Consider the following 23396-nt stretch of genomic DNA (forward strand, 5'->3'; position numbering starts at 1 on the left):
AATATACCATGTTGACATGGAAGAAAACGGAAATATTTTATACACTGTTGATGGTACTATAATTAATAATATATAAAAGAAATGGTGATGTTATTCAAAACTGGAAACAAATGCTCTTCAACCCAATAATTCTGTTTCCAGCAATTTGTCCTACAATTATTAGCAAATGTGTGCAATGGAATATATGCTAGGTATAATACAAGATTTGAATTTACCCACTAACTTATCAAAAAGGGATTTGATTAAAAATTGTCGTCAGCCCTGCATGGGAACAGCTTTGCTCACGGTGCTCCTTGCAGGTACCCAGAGTCCACTCAGCCACAGGCTTGCACCGCAACTGATCTTAGTCTTGGCAGGACACCTCAAAATGTGAGAAGGTGAGCGCCAGTGAACAGCTGCTCCGAAAACTTACATCATTTGCCTCCCCACCCCTGTGGGAAGCCACCATGTTTCTCATCACCTCTCAGATTGTGGTAAAGGGTAGATTCTCTGCCCTCTCCTCTCAGAATAGAGCTGCATAATACAAAATTGTTTAGCTCAATCAAGAATTGGGTTCTTGGCCGGGTGTGGTGACTCATGCTTGTAATCCCAGCACTTTGGGAGGCTGAGGCACGTGGATCACCTGAGGTCAGGAGTTCGAGACCAGCCTGGCCAACAACATGATGAAACCCCATCTCTACTAAAAACACAAAAATCAACTAGGCATAGTGGCACACGCCTGTAATTTCAGCTACTCGGGAAGCTGAGGGCTGAGGCAGTAAAATCTCTTGAACCTGGGAGTCGGAGGTTGCAGTGACTGGAGATCACACCACTACACTCCAGCCTGGGCAACAAGACTGAAATTTCTCTGTCAAAAAAAAAAAAAAAAAAAAAGGAATTGTCTTCTTAGCAATGGGAATAACACAGCAAATGTTGTGGTCATCTAACCCATTTTGTTTAGATGTCATCCTTTTTGGTATCTACAGCTACAGTGAATGGTTATTCTTTGCTTAGCTGTCTGTGCAAATAAAAAACTGTCTGAATCGAAATGACTCTTTTATCTTTACCAGTCTATTGGTCTGGCTTTGGTCTTAGGCTCACCTTATGTATTGGTGCCTGACAAACCTCTACGAAAGTGTAATGCACTCATTAAAAAGAATGAGGCAATCCTGTATGTTCTGATACAGAATCATCTCCAATATAAATTGTTAGAGGAAAAATAAAATCAATGTGCAATGCAGTGTAAACAGTTTTTTTGTGTTTAAAAAACAGAAGAGAATATATAAACATGAAAGCACATACAGGCATAGAAATTTCTGAAAGGATACTAAAGCAAGAGGTAAGTTAGAACCTCAGAGAGCAGGACAAAAAAGGAAGAAATCCTTACTTTTTACTGCATACCCTCTTTAAACTTTCTGAATGTTTTACTCCATCCAGAAAAGTATTTTATGGAGAAACTGAGACAGTAGAAAGAATACATTATTTAAAAGACAGTTCTTATATTTGTTTTAAAGTTGCATGCACTGATTTATTTTTATTTGTAGTTTTCTTTAAAAACACATATTACTTTATAATACATAATTAAATATACTTATTTTTTAAACTGTCTATCTCATCATCTCAGTCCAGCCATAGAATTTAGGCTCATCATAAAGGTTGAGATTTTCTTCTTTACTTTCATTTATATCTATAGCATTATGCCTGACGCATAAAATATACTCTGTAAAAAGTTGCTAATTGGATGAATTTTATTTCCGTAAATTATAAATGATATTAATCTGCATTCTACCTTTCTTCCCTTCAGAAGTTCCTAATAGGTTCTCCATGCTCAGAGACCACCCTGTTGCTGCCTTCCTTACTTTTACTTGGCATTGCCTAATGGACATCTCTCTAATAACTCAGACCTGATTTGAAAACTGGCCAGACATAACAAAACTATGTATTTGGTGATCATATGATAGAATAATTATAGATCCTTTGTTTCCTTTGGAAATTCAGTTGCAGGGTTAAAAGTGAAGGCCTCTATTGAGGGAAATAAACTGAAAAAACAAAGAAAAAGGAAGCAAGTAGATGCAAAGGGAAAAAAAGAAAAAATAAAATAAAGTTATTATTACGTATGGCATTTTAAAATTTTGATTAACCACCCAAAACAGCCCTGTGAGAAAGGCTATTATCTCCTATATCACAAATATAAAAGCAGGACACAGAGAAGTTGAAGAAGTCTCCAATCCCTGTTTCTCAATAGCCACCAAGAAAAACGAACAGGATTTGAGCCCAGGTCTGTGTGACCATTTGACCAGAGGTTTATCTGGGGAGCAGGTTTTCCCTCTGAGGAGAGAGAATCAATGTCTGGAGATACAAGCACAGACTCTGGGGCTTGGCCTGGGCTCTGCCTGTGTATAAGACATGGAATCACATCACGTGGTGCCATTTTCCTTGTAGTTTTAAATTTAAGATTATTGTGATTTGTGGACTTGCTAACCTTATATTTCTTCAAGTTTTATGTAAGTGAAATAAGATATGAAGACTTCTCTTGAATGTGTTAAAAGTAAATTAATTGTTTTGCATATGATGAAGGGAATATTTTAATACCAGTATTATACAAAAATGCATTGTTTTCATTAACATGAACTAAAGGAGCAAATGGTAACATATCTTGTTTTCTATTAGCTGCTATTAGGGGGATGCTAGTAGGTTTTAATTAGCGTGCTACTTCTAGTGGAAGTGTCCAATAAGACATTTGGAGACTGGCTAACTTTGGGCTAAATTACTGTAATCCTCAATAAACTCATATAAAGTTAGCCAAGCCCCTCTAGGGTGTTTGTAAGCCTGAGGCAAGAGTACAAATAGAGAACCACATATCATGAATCTAAATTTTTAAAGAGTTACAAACCAAGCCAAGAAACTAGTGAATCAAATATGCTCTACTCCCCTCCCTTGACAGATAGACATCCCTTCATGCCCATACCCCACAGGTCAAAGTTCTGCCCACAATGCAAACAGCTGCCTGTTGGCCACCCCTCAGGAAGGCAGATGAGGGACGAGAACAGTGAAGACCCTTGAAGGACTATCAGAGCTGTTGAGGCAGGAAACTGGGTGTTGTGTGGGGAGATCATGTTCTGGAAGGCAGTGGCAACTTCCTATAGTCATCGCCCCTGGACGCTTAAGGCCCTGCCCTTGTGACACGGGATATGACTGAGGAGGACCGCAGTGGGACCCTTTAGGAACCCAGTTCAGGGCAGGAAGGCCCACTGGCCTGGGTATAAGGGTGATGTGAATGGAGGATTTCCATTGAACTCTTTGCTTGAATACTAAAATGTACATAATTTACCTCATTGACCAAATAATCTATGTAAAAATTTAGTAAATTCATTCAGACAAAAAATTATAAAACATGTGTTACGCTTATTGGGCTGTGTCAGCAGCTGATGTCTGTCAATCTGTGAAAAATACCTATTTAGAGAAAGGAACTGTAGGCTTGGCAATTGATCAGGTTTAAACCAGGAGCAATAAGGACAACCAAAACAATAAGAAAAATGGTCTGAATATATACCTGGTGCAAAATCTGATGGTAGTTTGAGAAGATAGGGCTGCCCTCTCAGACGGAAAATACGAAGAGCTGATTTATGCTGTTAAGAAAACATGGGTGGCATCTGCTGCTATCACTGTGCCCCAGTTCCGCTTTTCATCTCCTCCAGGGCTGCAAAAGACTCACCAAATAACATGGGCCAGTGTGCTCACTTTGCCTGAGACAAGGGGGCAAATTGTGCCAGGTTTCCCAGAATGGAGAGAGCCCTCAGGATGTGGAACATTTAATTTTAAAAATGGCAATGTTTCAGGCAAATGAGGACAAGTTGGTCACCCCAGCCTGGGACTTTTCATTGAGAAGGCTACTCAGTGGAACCAGGTGTAGAAGAAGGTAGGGGGAGACTGTGTGTGTGGCACTTAGAGTTGGGGCTCTAGATTGAAGGATGTGGAATTCCAGCTCTTTACCTTGTGGCTCCTGGGTCTCAGTCAAGCTGCTAAACCTCTGTATGCTGTCATTTTTTTTCAGCTGTAAAATGGAGCAAATCAGAGTACCCAACTCAAAGGTTAGAGAAAAAATAGTGAAAGTCAGCTCTAAGCATGGTGCCCAATATATAAACATGATCAATAAGTCCTACTATTGCTATTACTAAAACAATACTTTGAGAGAGTGCTGAGGGTTGAACAAGAGAGACCAAATCCAGGTGAAATTTAAGGGCAATTATTGGGATTGGGTCAGAAGCCATAGGCAGAATGTAGTAGGAGGGATGTGAGCCTGGAGCACTGGGGCAGGATGTCAGGGCATGGATGAAGCGAGGGAGCACAGGCACTTTCTAAATGAGGAGCACTATCAAGAGCAGTGCTTTCTCTTACACAATGCTGGGCTGTGTCTGGGTAAGAAATCACCCACTCTCTATCACTGGCAAAAAAGAAGTAGGGTAAATTTTTTGCAGAAAAAAGAGGGACACTGGACACTTGTGAAATAATAGATTATAAAACCAATAAGGAAGAGGTAATCATTGGTAAAAATGTAAGCAATTGCCTCCACCCATTATTTGGCTCCAAAGTAGAAGCAAAAATAAGGCATGATGTTCACTATGAGCGTATTAAAGTTACAGACATCAGAAGTTCCAAACATGGGACAGACTGAGTCACTCATCCAGTCTGTAAAACATAAGTTACAAAACGTAAGTTACAAAACAGTAAAACATAAGTTACAAAACGATGACCCTGGGCAAGATTTGGAAAGCCATCATCCAATTTTGCCTATATGCTGTTTTACTTTCTTTTTTAAATTCTCAACATTCAGGCTAATTTTTAAAAATCAGGGGATTTAACCAGAAAATTGGAATTTCTGTCCTCATTTGTAATGGCAGAAATTCATCCACCCTTGACTAGTATCCCAAAGGCTGATGATGGTGGGTTTCTCCTTCTGAAGGGTCATGAGCTTTGTCTGTATCTCAGCAAACACCCAGCCAGTATAAGTCTTAAAAGCTGAAAAAGAAGACAGCAGTTTAGATCCTTTTTTTATACCTATTTCTTTAAGAAGTGGACTGTCAGAACAAAAGTGAGACAAATATTTACAAATGAGAAACTTCAAAAGTATCAGATATTCAATCAGATACAAAGTGGCATCTTTAGAACAGGAAGACTCCAAATTTAAACAGGACCAGAGAAAAAGCCAAGGGAGGAATGAATTCCTTGCCGTGGAAGTAACATCAAAGATTGAAAAAGAGACAAGTAAATACCAGACCAAAAAAAAAAAAAAAAAAAAAAACACCATAATAAGATCAAAGAAAAAGAGAGTGGCAGATTCTGGGACCTCATGCATTTAACATCAATGCAGGCTTTCTCCTGGGATTTATCCTGTTGGAGCTCACCTGTGACAACAGCAAATCCAGCAAATTACCAGATGGACTATGTTGTCCAAGACACTGAGACTGTGAGTGAAACTTTGCAATCTAATACCTGGCATTGTTGACCACTAAGATCAATGAAAGGCACACCATTCAATGACCACTAAGATCAATGAAAGGCATCCATTCAATATGCCAAGACCAAGCAAGCAAGAAAAGTAAGAAAAGAAAGAGACTGAATTGCCAAAAAAGACAATGAGGCAAAAGCAGATTTAGAAGCAAATTGTCAGTGCTCTTTTTAAAATCCAATTTAACAAATATCTGTTGAATCTATTAATGGTTTAATCATACCTCTTTGAATTACATATTCAATAATGAATCAGATATTATCTGTGCCTTTGAGAAAATTTTAGGGAGGTATTCCAAAAACATTCAACAAATGTTTCTTTCAGCATCTACTGTGTTTCAGGTACCCCTTTAAGTAGGTGCAGTATCTCAGTGTAAAAGACAAAAGATTCCTACCCTCACAGTGCTTGCATTCTAGCAGGAGAGGCAAACTATAAAGAATAAACACAAGTAGGTGAATTATATAGTAAGTAAGAAGATAATAAATGCTATGAGAAGAACAAAAATAGATCAAGGTAATGGATCTAGGAGTTCTTGGATGGAGGGAACGAGAATGCAATTTTAGATATGTCAGTCAGGGTAGGCATCATTGAGATGGTGCCATTTGAGAAGAGACCAAAAAGAGTCAGTTTTCCAGGATGCTGTCTGAGGGTGCTTGCTCAGGGTATTCATCTCTTTTGCCTACCACAACTAGGCTCCATTTTTCATGCTTCCACCATCTCTCACCTGAGGCCAAAATAAGCCTCATTGGTCTAATCTTTGCCCTCTTCGTTTATTTATTTATTTATTTATTTATTTATTTATTTATTTATTTATTTATTTTTCCATTTTTACTTCAAGAAAATAATTTTCTTTAAAGGTGATTATTATTTTTCTCCAAAAATCCTTCAGCAGAATAGCGTAACTATTCTCTGAAAATCCTTCAGAGAATAGAATAACTGTAGTCTTTTCAGCCTAGCATTCAAATATCCTATCCCATGGCACCAACTGATCTTGCTTACTTTATTTGTGACTTGAAATTTGATGGTTTCCTGTAGTTTTTGTTCACTAGCATGCTTGCATTGTTTCTATCATACTTTGCCTTCCATCAGTCTGCTGGAGGATGAATTTGTCTTTAGTGTCTGGCCCTACATTTTTAGATAGAGGCAGTGTGTGATTTATCCTTAATTCCACCACAGGGCCTTGAATCATGCTTCACGAAAAGTAAGGGTTCAGCAACTACTAAGTGAATTGAATTTGTATCAAACAATTGGAATTAACTTTATCAAGTGTTTCTAAGAGTTGGTAACAGAATAGTAAGAATAAAAGAGTTTTTGATCAGTATTCACTGAAAATTACTGGTCAGATGAGACAGATTTTGTTCAGAAAGTCTGTGACAACTGTAAGTTGCCAACGAAGGGATGAGTACATTATCTAATGGAAGCAGGATTTCCCACTCAGTCTTCCATATACTGAAGGCCCTGGGCCATTTCATATAGACTATGTACTCAGAAACACAATTTCTATTCAGTATCATCCACACCTGCCAAATAATGAAATATTCTAGAGTCTGAATAGAAGGCATAATCAGATCTTCAGCATCCTCGGAAATGAAATCTGTGAAAGAAAATTAAAAATGATTAAAAACAGGTTTGAAATGCGAACAAAGGTACACCAATTAAATGTGTACAGAAAGAAAGCAGAAGTGGAAAAACTAGTACCTTTGAAAGTAAACATTAAGATCAAACAGCCCGTTGTAAAATAATCATTATGGTCTCTGATTAAAAACACTCATACTAACCCTATGTGTATAGCACATAAAATATCAATAAATGCAACAGTAAAAGCCTTCCAATTGTTACTATGTAGATATTGGTTAATAGTGCCCTGATGTGAGTACCTGTGTTGCAGTTCCAACATGCAGAGGCCCTAGAGCCAGACTGAGGAAGATGAGTGTTGGTTTAACCAGGTATGCTGTCAGATGAATGAACTAATGGACAGAGTTCAAGAGGAAAAGCCAAGGTTGGGAACTTTGGAGGGAGCCAATCAGAAGCCAGCAGAACTAAGCAGGAGAATAGCTTGAGGATGAACAGTATTCAGTTTTTGCAAAGAGTAGTTACAATAACTCGGCCAGCCCAAGTCTTCTATAGTGGTAATTCTTATATGGAGAGCTTGGTTGAGAGAAACAGCTTAGAGGAAGATTTTAATTTTTATTATCAAAGTTTTGGTAAATCAGACAAAAATATGAAAACAAATGATCTGAGGGATATATTTATTAATATAGAATTAAGAGGTGTGTAGCCTGTGTTTATAAAATATTCAGAAAAGAAAAACATCATTATATGAAGCAAATTTCTCCAGTCTAATTTAATCTGATAATGGACTAAATCTATAATTCAATAGTAGAATTATAACTTCCAATTCTCAACTACTTAAAACATCTAAAAATCTAAATCTGGTTGCAAATTCACACTCATATTCAAATGCACATAAAAACGGTTTTGCTTCTTTTCCCTAACTGGATTAATTATGCTCATCAGCCTCTGTTGCTTCTAATGGTAGAAAAATCTAACCTTGATGATGAATAATAATTAGTTAATGATTATTTAAAATGTAGTGCATTATTGGGTATATATTGGGTTATGTTGTGATGTTCTCTCTGTACTTTTTTCCTCTTCCCTCAGCAGATCACTAACGGGGTGGTTTGTGTATTGTACTGTGTCAAGGGAGTCATGCCATTCACGAGTCCCACCTGTTTGGAGGCAAAAGACTTGCATGACAGCTTTCGTTGCTGTTGTCTGTAGGACCTGCCTTGGTTTACTAATCAGGGTTCTCTAGAGGGACAGAACTAATAGGATACATGTATATATTAAAGGGAGTTTATTAAGGAGAATTGACTCACACAATCACAAGGTGAAGCCCCATGGTAGGTTGTCTGAAAGTTGAAGAGCAAGGAGGGTAGTAGTGGCTCAGTCCAAGTCTCAAAACCTCAAAATAAGGAAGCCAACAGTGCAGTCTTCGGCCTGTGGCAGAAGGCCCAAGAGTCCCTGGCAAATCACAGGTGTAAGTCCAAGGGTCCAAAAGCCAAAGGCCTCAGAGTCTGATATTCAAGAGCATGAAGCATCCAGCACAGGAGAAAGGAGCAAGTCAGCTTCTTCCATCTTCTTCTGTCTGATTTTTCTAGCAGCTCCGGCAGTTGACTAGATGGGGCCCACCCACACTGTGGGTGGACCTTCCTGAGGGTGAGTCTTCTCCTAGTCCACTGACTCAAATGCTAATCTCTTCTGGCAACACCCAGAAACACCCAGACACACCTAGAAGTAATACTTTGCATCCTTCTATCAAGTTGGCACTTAATACTAACCATCACACTTGGCCTAAGGGAGTGAGATGTAGTCACTTGGACTCTCCCAGACCTCCAAATCCAGCTACCAGCCCTTAACACATTTACCGATAACTTCAGTCCATTTATACCCTCAACCTGCTCTTCTGGTCCTGGATGAAGGGCGACAGGCTAGTCAGAGACGACACCGGTGGTAGCCAAGAGATCTTTATTGGAGAGGTAGAGGTCAGGTCGCGCAGGGGAGAGAGAGAAGAGAGGAGAAGAGAAGGAAGAGAAGAGAGAGAGCTGCTGGTGTGCTGGGTTTTATATCCCTTGGGCCTAAGTGGGGCAGGCCCAAGGGAAGGCGGGAGATGCTTCTTTCTGATTGGCCCTCCTTTGGCGGGTTCAGACAGTGCCCGGTCAAGGAGGGGAGAAGAACCCAGAACCGGCACCATTAAGGTACCCCTGTTACCTAACACTCCTCTCTTTTTTGTTTTTTAAGAAGTGGGGAAATGGGCGTTGTAGTTCATCTGGCTACTTCCTGTTGAACAGGGGCGTTGTGGGGGAGGGGTAAGGGAGGACTGTGAGGGTTGTGGACAGGGCACAGTAGGAGTATAAGGCCAAGTAGTAGGGCGCTATATATGAACACCTCCTCGGCTGTGAAGTCTATGCCAAAGCTGTGAGCCAGCCAAGGGGCAGGGAGGGGTCGGTGATGAGCCAGCTGTCCCTTCGGAGGTCGTCTAGGAACTGGTGGAACCGAGACATTAGGCGTTGGACCTAGGTTTAGCCCAGAAGGAAAAGAGAATGATAGTTACTTAGGGTGTTTGGCAGACTCGACCCTGGAAATGGCTGGATGAGGGATGTTGGATGAGGGGTTGTTATGGTAGATCTTACCTGACTGGTGTCGGCTGACTGGCGTATTGGTCGTTGATGTATCAGAAGGGTGTGAGGCCGTCTCTGGAGTCCTCTGCGTCTTCACAGGTTGCTAAAAGTTGGTAATTTCTGAGGAGAAGCTGGTTAAAGGTTTGGTAAGAGATGGAAACGATGAAGTTAGTAGTGGGGGCAGAGGAGTTATTGGCAGGCATTGACTCGGAGAAGGGGACGGCAGCAAGAGGGGGCTTTGACTGTGAAAAGGTAATAGGGCTGTGAAGGGGGTTCGCTGCTGGAGGAAGGTGAAAAGATGTGGGAGGCAGTAAGAGGAGGTCTGTTAAGGTTTGCACATAGAAGTGGTTCTCCTGTTGGTAGTGTAGGTTTCTTTGATGGTGAACAGGTAGTAGGATTGTGGGGAGAGTCTATGTTTCTGGAATGGGGGGAAGAGAAGGTGTTTTAGAGATGTGGATGGCTTTTCATGTATGATTTTGTGAAGTTTTTCAAAGTTGACTGCCTTTTGAGCTGCTTTACGCAGCCCGGTTATTAAGCAGGTGGCGAAGTGGTCCCGGGCATCGATGCCAATTTGGGTGTTGTAATCCCAGTTAGGCTCTTGCTCAGGGACTGCTTGTGCCCCTATGGGCAGGGCTGGGGTTGTTTGGTGGACCTGGTCTGCATAAGTGCGGGATTGCTCCCAGATTTGCCGGCGGTCCTCAGGGAGAAGGGTGTTAGAGAGGATCATGTAAATATCGTGAAAGGTGAGGCTGTGAGCTTGGAGAAGATACTGGAATTCTTTGATATATGAAGTGGGGTTGGAGGTATAGGAGCCTAAGCGTTTTTTGATTTGTGAAAGATCAGCCATAGAAAAGGGGACATGGACGCAAACGGTGCCTTCTGCCCCTGCTACTTCTTACAGAGGAGCGAGGACAGGGAGTTGAGATCTGGAGCGAGTAGTAGGAGGGCTGAAAGGTGGAGGAAAGGAAGTAGGAGAGGTTGGAGAGGACGGGGAAGGAAGGCCGGGGTTGGTGGAAGGAGGTGAGGCTGCCGCCCGGGGCGGGGCCCTTGCGGGCTGGGCGGCAGCCGGGGGGAAGGGCTGTGGATGGTGATATGGCGGGGGCTCATCGGCGGGATCAAAGTCAGGAGCGGAAGGAATGAGGGGGGTTGGGGAGGGTGACAGTTTGAGGGCCTTTAGGAGGAAAAACCCGTGGAGGTACGGGATCTCCGCCCATTTTCCTGTTCGCTCACAATAGTTATAGAGATCCTGGAGGACACCAGGATCGAGGGACCCATAAGGGGGCCACTTGTTTTGGTTATCTAAGGGGTAAGTGGGCCAGTCTTGTGTGCAGTATTTAATTAGACGTTTTGGTTTGAGGTCGGCCACTAAGCCTAGGGCTGACAGATTGTTTAGGAGGCATCGTAGGGGAGAGTCGGCCGGCAGGGGTGCGGAGCCTCCCATAATGAGAGGAAGGAATAGACGGCGACGACCTAGGCAGGGCGCCCCCTGCTGGCTGCTTGGCGACGACCTAGGCAGGGCGCCCCCTGCTGGCTGCTTGCCGCGGAGTGAGTCAGAGCCTCGGGATCCACCGTCACCGAAACGGAAGGACTGAGGAGCCTCTGAGAGGCAGGAGGCCGTGGGTCACCCGGTACCAGGATTTTAACCAGAGAAGGAGAGGGGCCCAGGCCAGAGACGCGAGGAGGAGAGGGAGAAAACTCCGTTCCATGCAGGCCGAGGCGGAAGTGAATGATAGGGGCCTACCACTGCCGTAAGGGCGTTGGGCAAAATGTGTCCGTCACGGGAGCGGCTAGGGTCTGGCGATTTGCCCGAGAGGTAGGCCCGGGAGGGGAAAACTTGCCGAGATGAGGCTGGTGGTGGGCGAAGAGCTCGGCGAACAGGAAAATGGGTGAAGGCTGGCCGGAGGTCTAGACTGAGCCTGGGAAGGGGATCGGGGTCCCACCTAAAGGTGGGGAGTCCCGATCCGAGTCATGGCACCAAAATGAAGGGCGACAGGCTAGTCAGAGATGACACCGGTGGCAGCCAAGAGATCTTTATTGGAGAGGTAGAGGTCAGGTCGTGCAGGGGAGAGAGAGAGAAGAGAGGAGAAGAGAAGGAAGAGAAGAGAGAGAGCTGCTGCTGTGCTGGGTTTTATATCCCTTGGGCCTACATGGGGCGGGCCCAAGGGAAGGCGGGAGATACTTCTTTCTGATTGGCCCTCCTTTGGCGGGTTCAGACGGTGCCCGGTCAAGGAGGGGAGAAGAACCTGGAACCGGCGCCATTAAGGTACCCCTGTTAGCTAACACTGGGGACCCTCAGTAGCCTGCCTCGCACTGTGCTAGAGTGACCAGGTCACTGTGGAACCCCTCAAGCCTTTCTGCATTGCCTCTTCCTCAGCCTTTGCTAACCTGTCTTCTCCTCCCCAGCTGATTTGCCCTGGGATCATGCTGAACTTGAGACAGCTCTAACAGGCTTGCAGCCATCACTGCCATGGGTACTTCTGGAGGCAGTACCTTTCTGTGTTTTCTAAGATCTGTCTTGTGACCTCTATCCATATCCACCCAACTCACATCCAGTTTCAATCCCTCAGGGAGAACCAGAGAGCAGGCCTCAAGCTACCGCCTAACTGTGCTCTTGTCTCAACCAACTTCCTCTGAAAATCTTCCACCCAGAGTAGAGGAGAGATTGCTCCCCTCAGTGTAATAGGAAACTACAATTTTTTAATACATAGTACCCTCTATACTACCTGACTGGAAAAAACTCTCAACCCTGAATATTTTAAATAGCACTGTGTTTTGCTATTTAAAAGACAGCAGCTTTTTTTCTTTCTGTTTTTTTACTAACATTTTCCTGCAAACAATATTTTCTTAAACCATAACTGAGTGAAGTAGAGCATTAATTTTTTTGAAATTCAGGAAAGTAGCCAACACAAAAATAAAAATATCATTAAATATTTAAAATAATAAAAATAAGTAAAAGTAACATATATCCAGTTAAACATATATTTTTACATTATAAATTTGATGTACGTGAAAAATTTGCAAATCCAAAATAGATCTTTTCTTTTTTTTTTTTACATTTTTTAATTTTATGTTAAGTTCAGGGTACATGTGCAGGATGTGCAGGTTTGTCACATAGGTAAGCATGTGTCACAGTGATTAGCTGCACAGAGCATCCAATTTCCTAGGTATTAAGCCCAGCATCCATTAGCTATTCTTCCTGATGCTCTCCCTCCTCCCAACCTTCCACAGGCCCCACTGTGAGTTGTTCACCTCCCTGTGCCCATGTGTTCTCATCATTCAGCTCCCATTTAGAAGTGATAACATGCAGTGTTTGGTTTTCTGTTCCTGCATTATTTTGCTGAGGATAATGGCCTCCTGCTGCATCCATGTTCCTGCAAAGGACATGATCTCATTTCTTTATATGGCTGCATAGTATTCCATGGTGTATATGTACCACATTTTCTTTATCCAGTCTATCATTAATGGACATTTATGTAGATTCCATGTGTTTGCTATTGTGAATAGTGCTGCAATGAACATATATGTGCATGTATCTTTATAATAGAATGATTTATATTCCTTTGGGTATATATCCAGTAATTAAATTGCTGATTCAAAGACCCATCTGTCTCTAGGTCTTTGAGGAATCACCACACTGTCTTCCACAATGGTTGAAATAATTTACTCTCCCATCAATAGCATAAAAGTGTTTCTTTTTCTCCACAACCATGTCAGTATCTGTTGTTGACTTTTTAATGATAGCCATTCTGACTGGTGTGAGATGGTATCTCATTGTGGTTTTCCTTTGGATTTCTCTAATGATCAGTGGTATTGAACTTTTTTTCATATGTTTGTTAGCTGCATGTATGTCTTCTTTTGAGAACTGCCTATTCCTGTCTTTTGCCCCACTTTTTATGGGGTTGTTTTTTTCTTGTAAATTTATTTAAGTTCCTTGTAGATGCTGGATATTAGGCCTTTGTCAGATGAATAGGTTGCAAAATTTTTCTTCCATTCTGTAGGCTGTCTGATTACTCTGATAATAGTTTCTTTTGCTGTGCAGATGCTCTTTAGTTTAATTAGGTCCCATTTGCCAATTTTTGCTTTAGTTGTAATTGCTTTTGGCATCTTCGTCATGAAATCTTCGCCTGTACCTATGTCCTGAATGCTATTGCCTAGGTTTTCTTCTGGAGTTTTTAGAGTTCTGGGTGTTACATTTAAGTCTTTAATCCATCTTGAGCTGATTTTTGTATGTGGTATAAGGAGGGGGTCCAATTTCAATTTTCTGCATATGGCTAGCCAGTTATCCCAGCACCATTTATTAAATAGGGAATCCTTTTCCCATTGCTTACTTTTGTCAGTTTTGTTGAAGATCAGATGATTGTAGGTGTGTGGTCTTATTTCTGGACTCTCTATTCTATGGTTCTGTTCGTCTGTGTGTCTGTTCTTATACCAGTACCATGCTGTTTTGGTTAGTGTAGCCTTGTAGTATAATTTGAAGAAGGATAGCATGATGCCTCCAGCTTTGTTCTTTTTGCTTAGGATTATCTTGGCTATTTAAGCTCTTTTTTCGTTTCATGTAAATTTTAAAAGAGTTTCTTCTAATTTCATTAAGAATATCAATGGTAGTTTAACAGGAATAGCATTGAATCTGTACATTGCTTTGGGCAGTATGGCCATTTTCACAATATTGATTCTCCCTATCCATGAGCATGGAATGTTTTTCCATTTGTGCTCTCTTCAATTTATTTGAGCAGGAGTTTGCAGTTCTCCTTGAAGAGGTCCTTCACTTTTGTTGTTAGCTATATTTCTACATATTTTATTCTTTTTGTAGCAGTTGTGAAAGGGAGTTCATTATGATTTGGCTCTTGGCTTGCCTGTTGTTGGTGTACAGGAATGCTAGTGATTTGTGTACATAATTTTGTATTATGAGACTTTGCTGAAGTTGCTTATCAGCTAAGAAGCTTTTGGGCTGAGTCAATGGAGTTTTCTAGATATTGGATTATGTCACCTGCAAACAAAGATAATTTGACTTCCTTTCTTCCTACTTGAATACCTTTTATCTCTCTCTGGCCAGAACTTCCAATCCTATGTTGAATAGGAGTGGTGAGAGAGGGCATCTGTGTCTTGTGCCAGTTTTCAAGGGGAATGCTTCTGGTTTTTGCCCATTCAGTATGATATTGACTGTGGGCTTTTCATATGTGGGTCTTATTATTTTGACGTATGTTCCTTCCATATCTAGTTTTTTGACAGTTTTTACCATGAAGGGATGTTGAATTTTATCAAAGGCCTTTTCTGCATCTACTGAGATAATCATATGGTTTTTGTCTTTAGTTCTGCTTATCCACATTTATGTATTTGGACCTTTTCTTTTTTTATTATTATTATGCTTTAAGTTTTAGGATACATGTGCACAATGTGCAGGTTTGTTACATATGTATACTTGTGCCATGTTGGTGTGCTGCACCCATTAACTCGTCGTTTAGCATTAGGTATATCTCCTAATGCTATCCCTCTCCCCTCCCCCCACCCCACAACAGTCCCCAGTGTGTGATGTTCCCCTTCCTGTGTCCATGTGTTCTCATTGTTCAATTCCCACCTATGAGTGAGAACATGCCATGTTTGGTTTTTTTGTCCTTGCGATAGTTTACTGAGAATGATGATTTCCAGTTTCATCCATGTCCCTACAAAGGACATGAACTCATCATTTTTTATGGCTGCATAGTATTCCATGCTGTATATGTGCCACATTTTCTTAATCCAGTCTATCGTTGTTGGGCATTTGGGTTGGTTCCAAATCTTTGCTATTGCAAATAGTGCCACAATAAACATACTTGTGCATGTGTCTTTATAGCAGCATGATTTATAGTCCTTTGGGTATATACCCAGTAATGGGATGGCTGGGTCAAGTGGTATTTCTAGTTCTAGATCCCTGAGGAACCGCCACACTGACTTCCAAAATGGTTGAACTAGTTTACAGTCCCACCAACAGTGTAAAAGTGTTCCTATTTCTCCACATCCTCTCCAGCACCTGTTGTTTCCTGACATTTTAATGACCTTTTCTTAATGTAAACGACTCAAATTTAAAATGTTTGAATATAGCAATAAATCAACAAAGGGGATTTTGTAATACTTTTACAAAATATTTGTGGAATTTACAAGTTCATTGGTAATTTAAAATTTTCCAGAATATTTTATGAGATTTAGGAGCCATTCATATGACAAAATATAAAACTCAGAGACAAATCTAGACTTGATCTAAATGCTTGACAAAAGAAAACTAGAGCTCAAACTAATTTACTACTTAAAATATGAGCACAAATGGAACACAGGAGTGGTTCAACAAGAGAGAATTTGTTAACTTGCAATGTAGTAATATAATTCAGCTCATCAGTAGATCAAACAAAATCCTCTATTGTCTGTCACATGGATTTTTGAAATAATCACGGATAAAACTAAGCGTTCATTATTATTTAAAATAAATAAATAATTTATGTGTAAAAGAGCAGAAGGATATTCTCTTCATGTGGAGTCAAAACTAGTGTTATGTATACCTGAGGAATAAAATTTTTGTTTTGTTTCGTGATGGTGTTGTTGATGTTACAAGTTTGTATACCATTATTATTGTTTAATATTGCTTCAAAAGTTTTGGGCTAGAAATTAGGAAGTTTTGATGGAGACAGTAAAATAGGAAATAAATGTATAAGAAATTGATTTCATATTAATTATATTTAATAAGGTGTTTTATATATATATGTAAATACATATATATCATATGATTACCATCATACCTTGGAGATATTGTGGATTCGGCTCCAGATGAATGCAGTAAAGTGAATATTGAAATAATCAAGTCCCACAAAGTTTTTGGTTTTGTAGTACATATAAAATATATGTTTATACTATATTATAGTCTATTAAGTGTGCAATAATCACATTATATTTAAAATATATATGCCTCAATTTAAAGATATTTTATTGCAAAAAAATAAAGCTAACACAGAGACACAAAGTGAGCACCCACTGTTGGAAAAATAGTGCTGAGAGACCTACTTGCCACAGGGCTGATGCAAACCTTCCATTCATGAAAACCACAAAATCTGTGAAGTACAACAAAGCAAAGTACAATAAAACAAGGTATTGCCTGTATCTCCCTCACAAACTAAAAGAAAATAACTAAAAAGTATATGATTTAATATAAAAGTATATACAAGTATCCTGTTAAAGAAAATATACCAACAGCAATAAGATGAGCACAGCATTTACATGATAACATGTTTAATGAATTAAAATAATTCATATACAATGGAATTTTTGAAATCATGAAATTCATAGAAATTAATTTAATGATGGGTATGTGAACTAGAGAAAGAAAATAATAACTTTAGTTGGGGGACTTTATTAGAAATATTCTGAAAATAGAAAACAACAGTGGGTTCTTGGAAAGAAAAATCAAATATTTAAAAAATATCCATTCTTCTCTAACAAAATGTTTTAATGTAAACAATAAATTATCAATAAAAATTCTAACAAGCTAGTTAAATAAAATTATTCTGTAATTAAACTTTAAAATAAAATAGATAAAATATCAAAAAATTCTCTTTAAAAATCAACGTAGTTGTAAGTAAAAGTGGGCAACAGGATTAATAATACTCTTCACCTATTACACTGCATTAAGAAACATTTTTTTACTAGTGTGAAGCTCGTAAAAAAATCTAAAAATAGCTTTAAGTATATCAGTAGCTATTCATATAAGAAGACATTCCGATTGGGAGACCACATCCTCCTGAAACATTAAGACAGAGACAGATAAAAAGAGACAGTGAACTAGAGAAAGACGGAGAAGTATCCAAATATAGATATAGTTGAAGTACATGCTGACAGTGATATTTCAAAGCAGTGGAAAAAACTGCACTTCTCATTAAATGGTATTGGGATAAACTTGATAGTTTAAATTTTCTTCATTCTTTTTCATAGTAGAAAAAAATACTCATAACAGGCCGCCTTGCTTTTAAAATAATATATATATTAAAAAGACAATTTGTGTTAATACTAACTAGAAACAAAAGTTGTAAAAGAAGAAAATCCCTAGTATCCCATAACCTTTCCAAAGTGAACCACTATTAAATTAGGTTGGTGCAAATGTAATTGCGGTTTTTGCCATTACTTTTAGTGACAAAAACCGCAATTGCTTTTGCCTCAACCTAATAATAACAATTCAGTGTATTTCCTCCCAGACTATGCTTTATGCTCAACTTCTTGTTGTTGACATCATGCTTTATACCCAATAATAACTCTTGCATTTTAAAATCAACATTATATTTACTTCCCATTATATTACAAATGTTTAATAAGCATCATTATTGACAAGTGAATTTTCATCATATTGATTCTTAATTACCTGCTTCACAAAACTATATAGAACATTTGGAATATTTCCTGTTTTTCATCATTATAGATGACAATTGTAGACAATCTTATGCATAAGGCTTTTTGCGTACGATATAGACTTTTGAACTAGGTTCTTCTGTAGCTGAATAGAGGTATGTTTTGTTTGTCTCTTGGCTTTAGTATGGCCATATCTTTTAAGATGCTTGGATAAGAGATAATTATAAAGACATTGATTTTCTTTTTCTTTTTCCCTCCTTCTGTAAATTATTGTTTTATTTAGTATTAAAAAGGTTCAGAAAGGAAGCGAAAATGGTTGTGTAAAATAGGCCTTTAAGAAGCAAGCAATTACAGTTATTTTTACATAGGCTAATCAGTATCCTTTTAAATGTGTAATCAAGTGGCATATATAATTATTTGAGCCACTTGGCTCATGCATACAATTGAATCTACCAAAAATGCACGTGTTTACTTTCCTTTCCTAATCTTTCAGAGCTTATAACTAAGAGTTTGTTTCTATTTTCACCCCAAAAGCTTAGTTTTGGAGGAATTCCAGTACCAGGAAAACCTGGGACCTTTTTAAAGAAAAACTTCCATGGATGCATTGAAAACCTTTACTACAATGGAGTAAACATAATTGACCTGGCTAAGAGACGAAAGCATCAGATCTATACTGTGGTAAGTCAGCCCATCTGTTTTGTCTTGATGGTTTCTACCACTTTGGGGTAAGTCTTGCTTTCACCAGCCCATTCCTGAACCCATTCATAATATGTTTATCTTATGCTCTGAGTTCCCATCAGCCTCTGAGGTGACACTGGAGAGAAAGAGAATGGCAGGTATTGAATCCGTGTAAATTGCATTAGTGGAAGAAACAAATACATTAGGGCCATCCAGAGAATTCATTTCTTTTGTTTTTGACTGTGGGTCATATTTCAGCTGTGGGTAGTATTTGCAGTCTACGGTGGGACAACATGAATTTTTTATTATCTCTGGAAAATGAAACAAGAAAACCACATATTCCATTAAATTCTATGGCTTGGGAGTTACATATTTGTCTACTTATTGTTAATATTAAAAATAGTTCATTTTAAATGAGGGAAATTAAACTTTTAGTGTGTTTGAGATTCTCATTTATCATACTGACAAATTAAATGATTTTCTAATTAAGTAACATTTGTCTTCCTTAATAGACAATGAGTTTCATGAGGGTCAGGACTGTGTTTTCTTTTTACTACTGCATTCACAATGCCTAACAGAGTGCCTTACACCTGGTAGGTGCTCAATAAAGGTGTTGATGTTTCCAACAATAATTTTGGATTTGTCTGTTTCTCTCTCCAGTTCTATCCCTTTTTGGTTTACATATTTTGTAGCTCTGTTGTTTGGTACATACATATTTAGTATGCTATGTGTTCTGGTGGATTCACTCTTTTATCATTATATAATTTTATTATCTGTCTCTGATAACTCTCTTTGCTCTGAAGTCTGTCTGATGTTAATATAGCCACTCTTGCTTTTCCTCTATAAATGTCTTTGTCATGTAACTTTTCCCATCCTTTTGCTCTTAACCTGGCTATGTAATAATTTTTGAAGTGAGTTTCTTGTAAACAACAAATAATTGGGTCATGTTTTTTAATTCATGCTTTCAATTTCTGTCTTTTAATTGGTCTATTTAGCAAATTTACATTTAATGTAATGAATGTTTTGGGCTTAAATGCCTGTTTATTTTGTTTCCTGGGTTTTTAAAAATTCTCTATTTTCTCTGACTTCCTGTGTTCCTTGGATAGTTTTTAAAATTCTTTTTTGCTTTATCTAGTGTTAGAGTATATCTGTGTATAGCTTTTGTTAGTGGTTTCTGCAGACATTATATTATATGTACATAACTTATTATAGTTCACTGGTTTAATCATTTTACCAATTTAACTGATGTGTAGAAACCTAATTTCCATTTACATCCTTTTATCTTCCCTTATTTATTTTATAATTGTCTCAATTAGACAATTACATTTTTAGGACCATTTCCATGTATTTAGAACCATTTCAAGTAGTATTATTTTGCTACAATGTCAAACATCATTTAGAGAATTCAAAAGGAGAGGATAGTTTGCTGCATTTACTCATATTTTTGCCCAATATTGACAAAAGGTAAAGAAAAACTCTTGAAACCACGAGGGATATGTTTGGCTTGGATTAGTATTAAAGACTCATTACTGCTGCCCATGTGATCTGCAGTGACATCACAGCGGTTGTGGGTGGGTGGGAGAGAGATGCCCTTCAGATCACTAGAATGTGATGGAAGTCCTGACTCACCACTAAACCATCTCTGAGACTGCTCCTGCAGGGGATGAAGGGGGTTCCTCATGATAGCTCAGTAGGTGCAGAAGTCTAGGCTTTCCGTGTGATCTCAGTTGATACCACAGGGAGAGACTTGGTTCTATCTGACAATGATTAAATTCACAGATCTTCAGAATTGGCCTTGTAAGCCAGAGTCCAAGATTGATCTTCCCATATACCACCCTGGACAGAAATTTGGGCACCTCACTACAGCATGGCTCAATGGAAATGGGGCCATAGTTTTTTCTATGGCACTTGGCTTAGGGAGAGAAGTTGTTGTCTAACAACATCTCTCTTTCTATGCTATCCTTTCCTCATCCTTTGGCTATAGAGAGCAGTCTTCTAATGGCAATTTTAAACAAATTTTATCTGCACCAGTTAGTCTCTCTGGGTTGTTTGTCTTTCAGCAGCATACTTAAAACAGATCAGGTTAAGAGAAAACCCAGAGAATTCTCCACTATGTTTTTCTCTTGGTCCCAAGGTTTTTATATATCCTTTATTTCTTTTCCCCACCATTCAGAGTTTTTTTTAGGTAAGTTTTATACAGAATTCCTATAGTCTTTTAGTTGTACTTAGCAGAGCAAATAGAGAAAACCATGTTACTTCATATTCCTGGAATTGGCAATCTCCTTAACTTACATTTTTTCTTTAATCCATGGCAAGAGTAGGTCACCCTATCATTAACAGCAAAAATCTGATTCTCTTTGCAATCTTATTATAGAATTATTTGAACAAACTATGGCTTTAAATGACTTTGTGTTTGTTTTCTTCTTTGATAAATATAGTCTATAATAATTTTTTATGTTTTGAGGTATCATATTAACACATTTTCTTGAAAATCGACATTGGATTCAAGGGTATGAGGCAGAGGATGCTCATGGGGAATCACACTTGGATTAAAGATTGTTAGCATTTTAAAAGGCTTGTGTCAAGTCCTGACTCCTTCAGTTTGGAAAAGTTAGGGTGATGCTAGGGAGGGCTTAGTTACCTCAATGGCTCTAGAAAAGCCAACGACATTACTTGTCCATCCCTGGCTCATGCCCAAGGCTCCTGACAATTCTGCAACTTATCCACATGAGCTTAGGTCAACCATTTCCTAATTAACATAAGCACTGGCTTGCTCATGACATTTTTTTTTTTTTATTCTAGGTTTGGAGTCTTGGGCCGTGGAAACACACTCATTCCTATCCCTTTCCCAATATTGTTTCAAGAAATATTTCAAAACATACCAGTTTCCTTAAGTCCAATCTGCTGGCACAGGGGCACTATATTGAGATCATGCACTACCAGAAGTTTAGATTAGCCTAATGTTGTAAACATTAAAGGGCATCACTACCTACTATTTTGCTAAGATGTGGCAGAGCAAGTTGAAAAAACAGTAAGCTTATAAAAACATTGCACACTCATTGTTCATAAACTGGGGTTTAAAAGTATAAAAGCCTGAGCTTTAGATATAAATAACTAAGATCTCTATAGTAACATTAAAAAAGAATATCTTTATACATATTATGTGTTAAAAATATCTTTAATGATAAGATATATTAGAGTTACTGAATAAGCAAAGCAAATAAAAAAAAGGAAGATAAAAAGGAACAAGAATAAAAAAAAACTTCAGTTTCTGAATATCGGTAGTTTCCACCGTTTCCTTTTCTGAGAGAATCATTATCTAAAACTTTAATAAGTGTTGTGGTGACTTTTAAACTTATCAAGTTGCCTAAAACTTTGCTAGTATACGTTACTCCTCGGGGTTTAATTGGCGGTATTGTTAATATGAGGCATAAAGAATCCATTTAGCACTAATGTATTTGGAAAAAAATCCCAAGAAAATTGTTTTATTGTGCAGGTAGGCAACCTTAGTTTCAACCTTCACAATTTAGAAGAAAAAATGTACATTATTTTTCTTCCAAATTGCTTCCAACACCCTGCTTAAGTGAGAATTCGTATCACTATACACTTGCACATGTAAACACACACCCACACACATATTTATATACCTAGTCTGTCTCCTTTAGGGATTTCTTATGGGAAGCAATGGTTTGCACTATTACATACTGAAGTACAAACTCTTTCCTTTCTGTAGTCAAGCTGAAAGTTTCCCCCAAAGACACCGTATCTGCTACAAAATCAGCTTTGCTCCAACCCTGTCACTGTGGTGCTAAGTAAGGGCTTTTGGAAGGAATGATATTTTTGTTCTTTTCTAGTGTTCGCAGACTCTCTTACAGTTATTAAGCCTTGGGAAGTTCAGATTCAAGGGATCAACAAATCAGGCAGCAAGAGTATGGTACTACCCATAAATTATAAAATGTGTTTCAAGGCCCACGGAAGCCCCAGCCTTTGCCTAATCTAACGTATGCCTCTTTAGCAGGCTGCATTCAGCAGGCATCCTCATTGCAATCTGTCATCTCTTTCTTGTGGGACCTTCCCACTCCCTGGAGACTTAACAGCTGTTCCATAGGGATAATTCAATTTAGTCTTTATAGCTCGATTTGACTACAAGACAATTCTCCACATGCTGAAATGCAGTAAAACTAACAGCTTAAAGTAGACATAAAAAATACCTCACTATTCTTCCTCAAATCCTTTATCATATGCTAATACAGCACTATATAATAAACAATCAGAAAGCAAATGGCCCATTGAAGTGTGTCTACAGTACCTGTAATGTTGATTATTATATATGTAGTATAAGAAATATATTGCTCTGATAGTTTCCTGAAAATGATTAATTTCCTACCTTGCACTCCACCAAAAATGATGCTTTTTTTGAGCTGTCCTTTCTGAGTCTTCCATCTCCTCTCCCAGAGGCAAGGAGCGTAACATGATTCCCTGGGAGATGGCTGAAGTTTCACTACCATCATTGTAGGTCTCAAAATATTTTGTTTTTTATTTAAAAGATCATAGTGGAAAAGCATGTGTTACTTTACTTTGTCTTCAATAGAAGGGAAGAAAATGCAAATAACTAATAGGAAGACTCTACTTATAGAGTTGGCTTTGGAGCTAATTGACTATGTCAATTCATTTCTATACCTTTG

General features: G+C 38.7%; 1 protein-coding gene across 1 annotated transcript in view; it reads left to right on the forward strand.

Moving 5' to 3' along the window:
- The window catches only part of CNTNAP5 (contactin associated protein family member 5), an 879440-nt gene that overhangs the window by 417236 nt on the left and 438808 nt on the right, over positions 1-23396 (forward strand). Inside the window, exon 7 of the mRNA XM_032145556.2 lies at positions 18568-18711. Coding sequence (XP_032001447.1) covers positions 18568-18711 — 144 coding nt within the window. The remainder of the gene's footprint in view (positions 1-18567; positions 18712-23396) is intronic.

Source organism: Hylobates moloch, unplaced genomic scaffold, assembly GCF_009828535.3.
Source record: "Hylobates moloch isolate HMO894 unplaced genomic scaffold, HMol_V3 SCAFFOLD_24, whole genome shotgun sequence".
NCBI lineage: Eukaryota > Metazoa > Chordata > Mammalia > Primates > Hylobatidae > Hylobates > Hylobates moloch.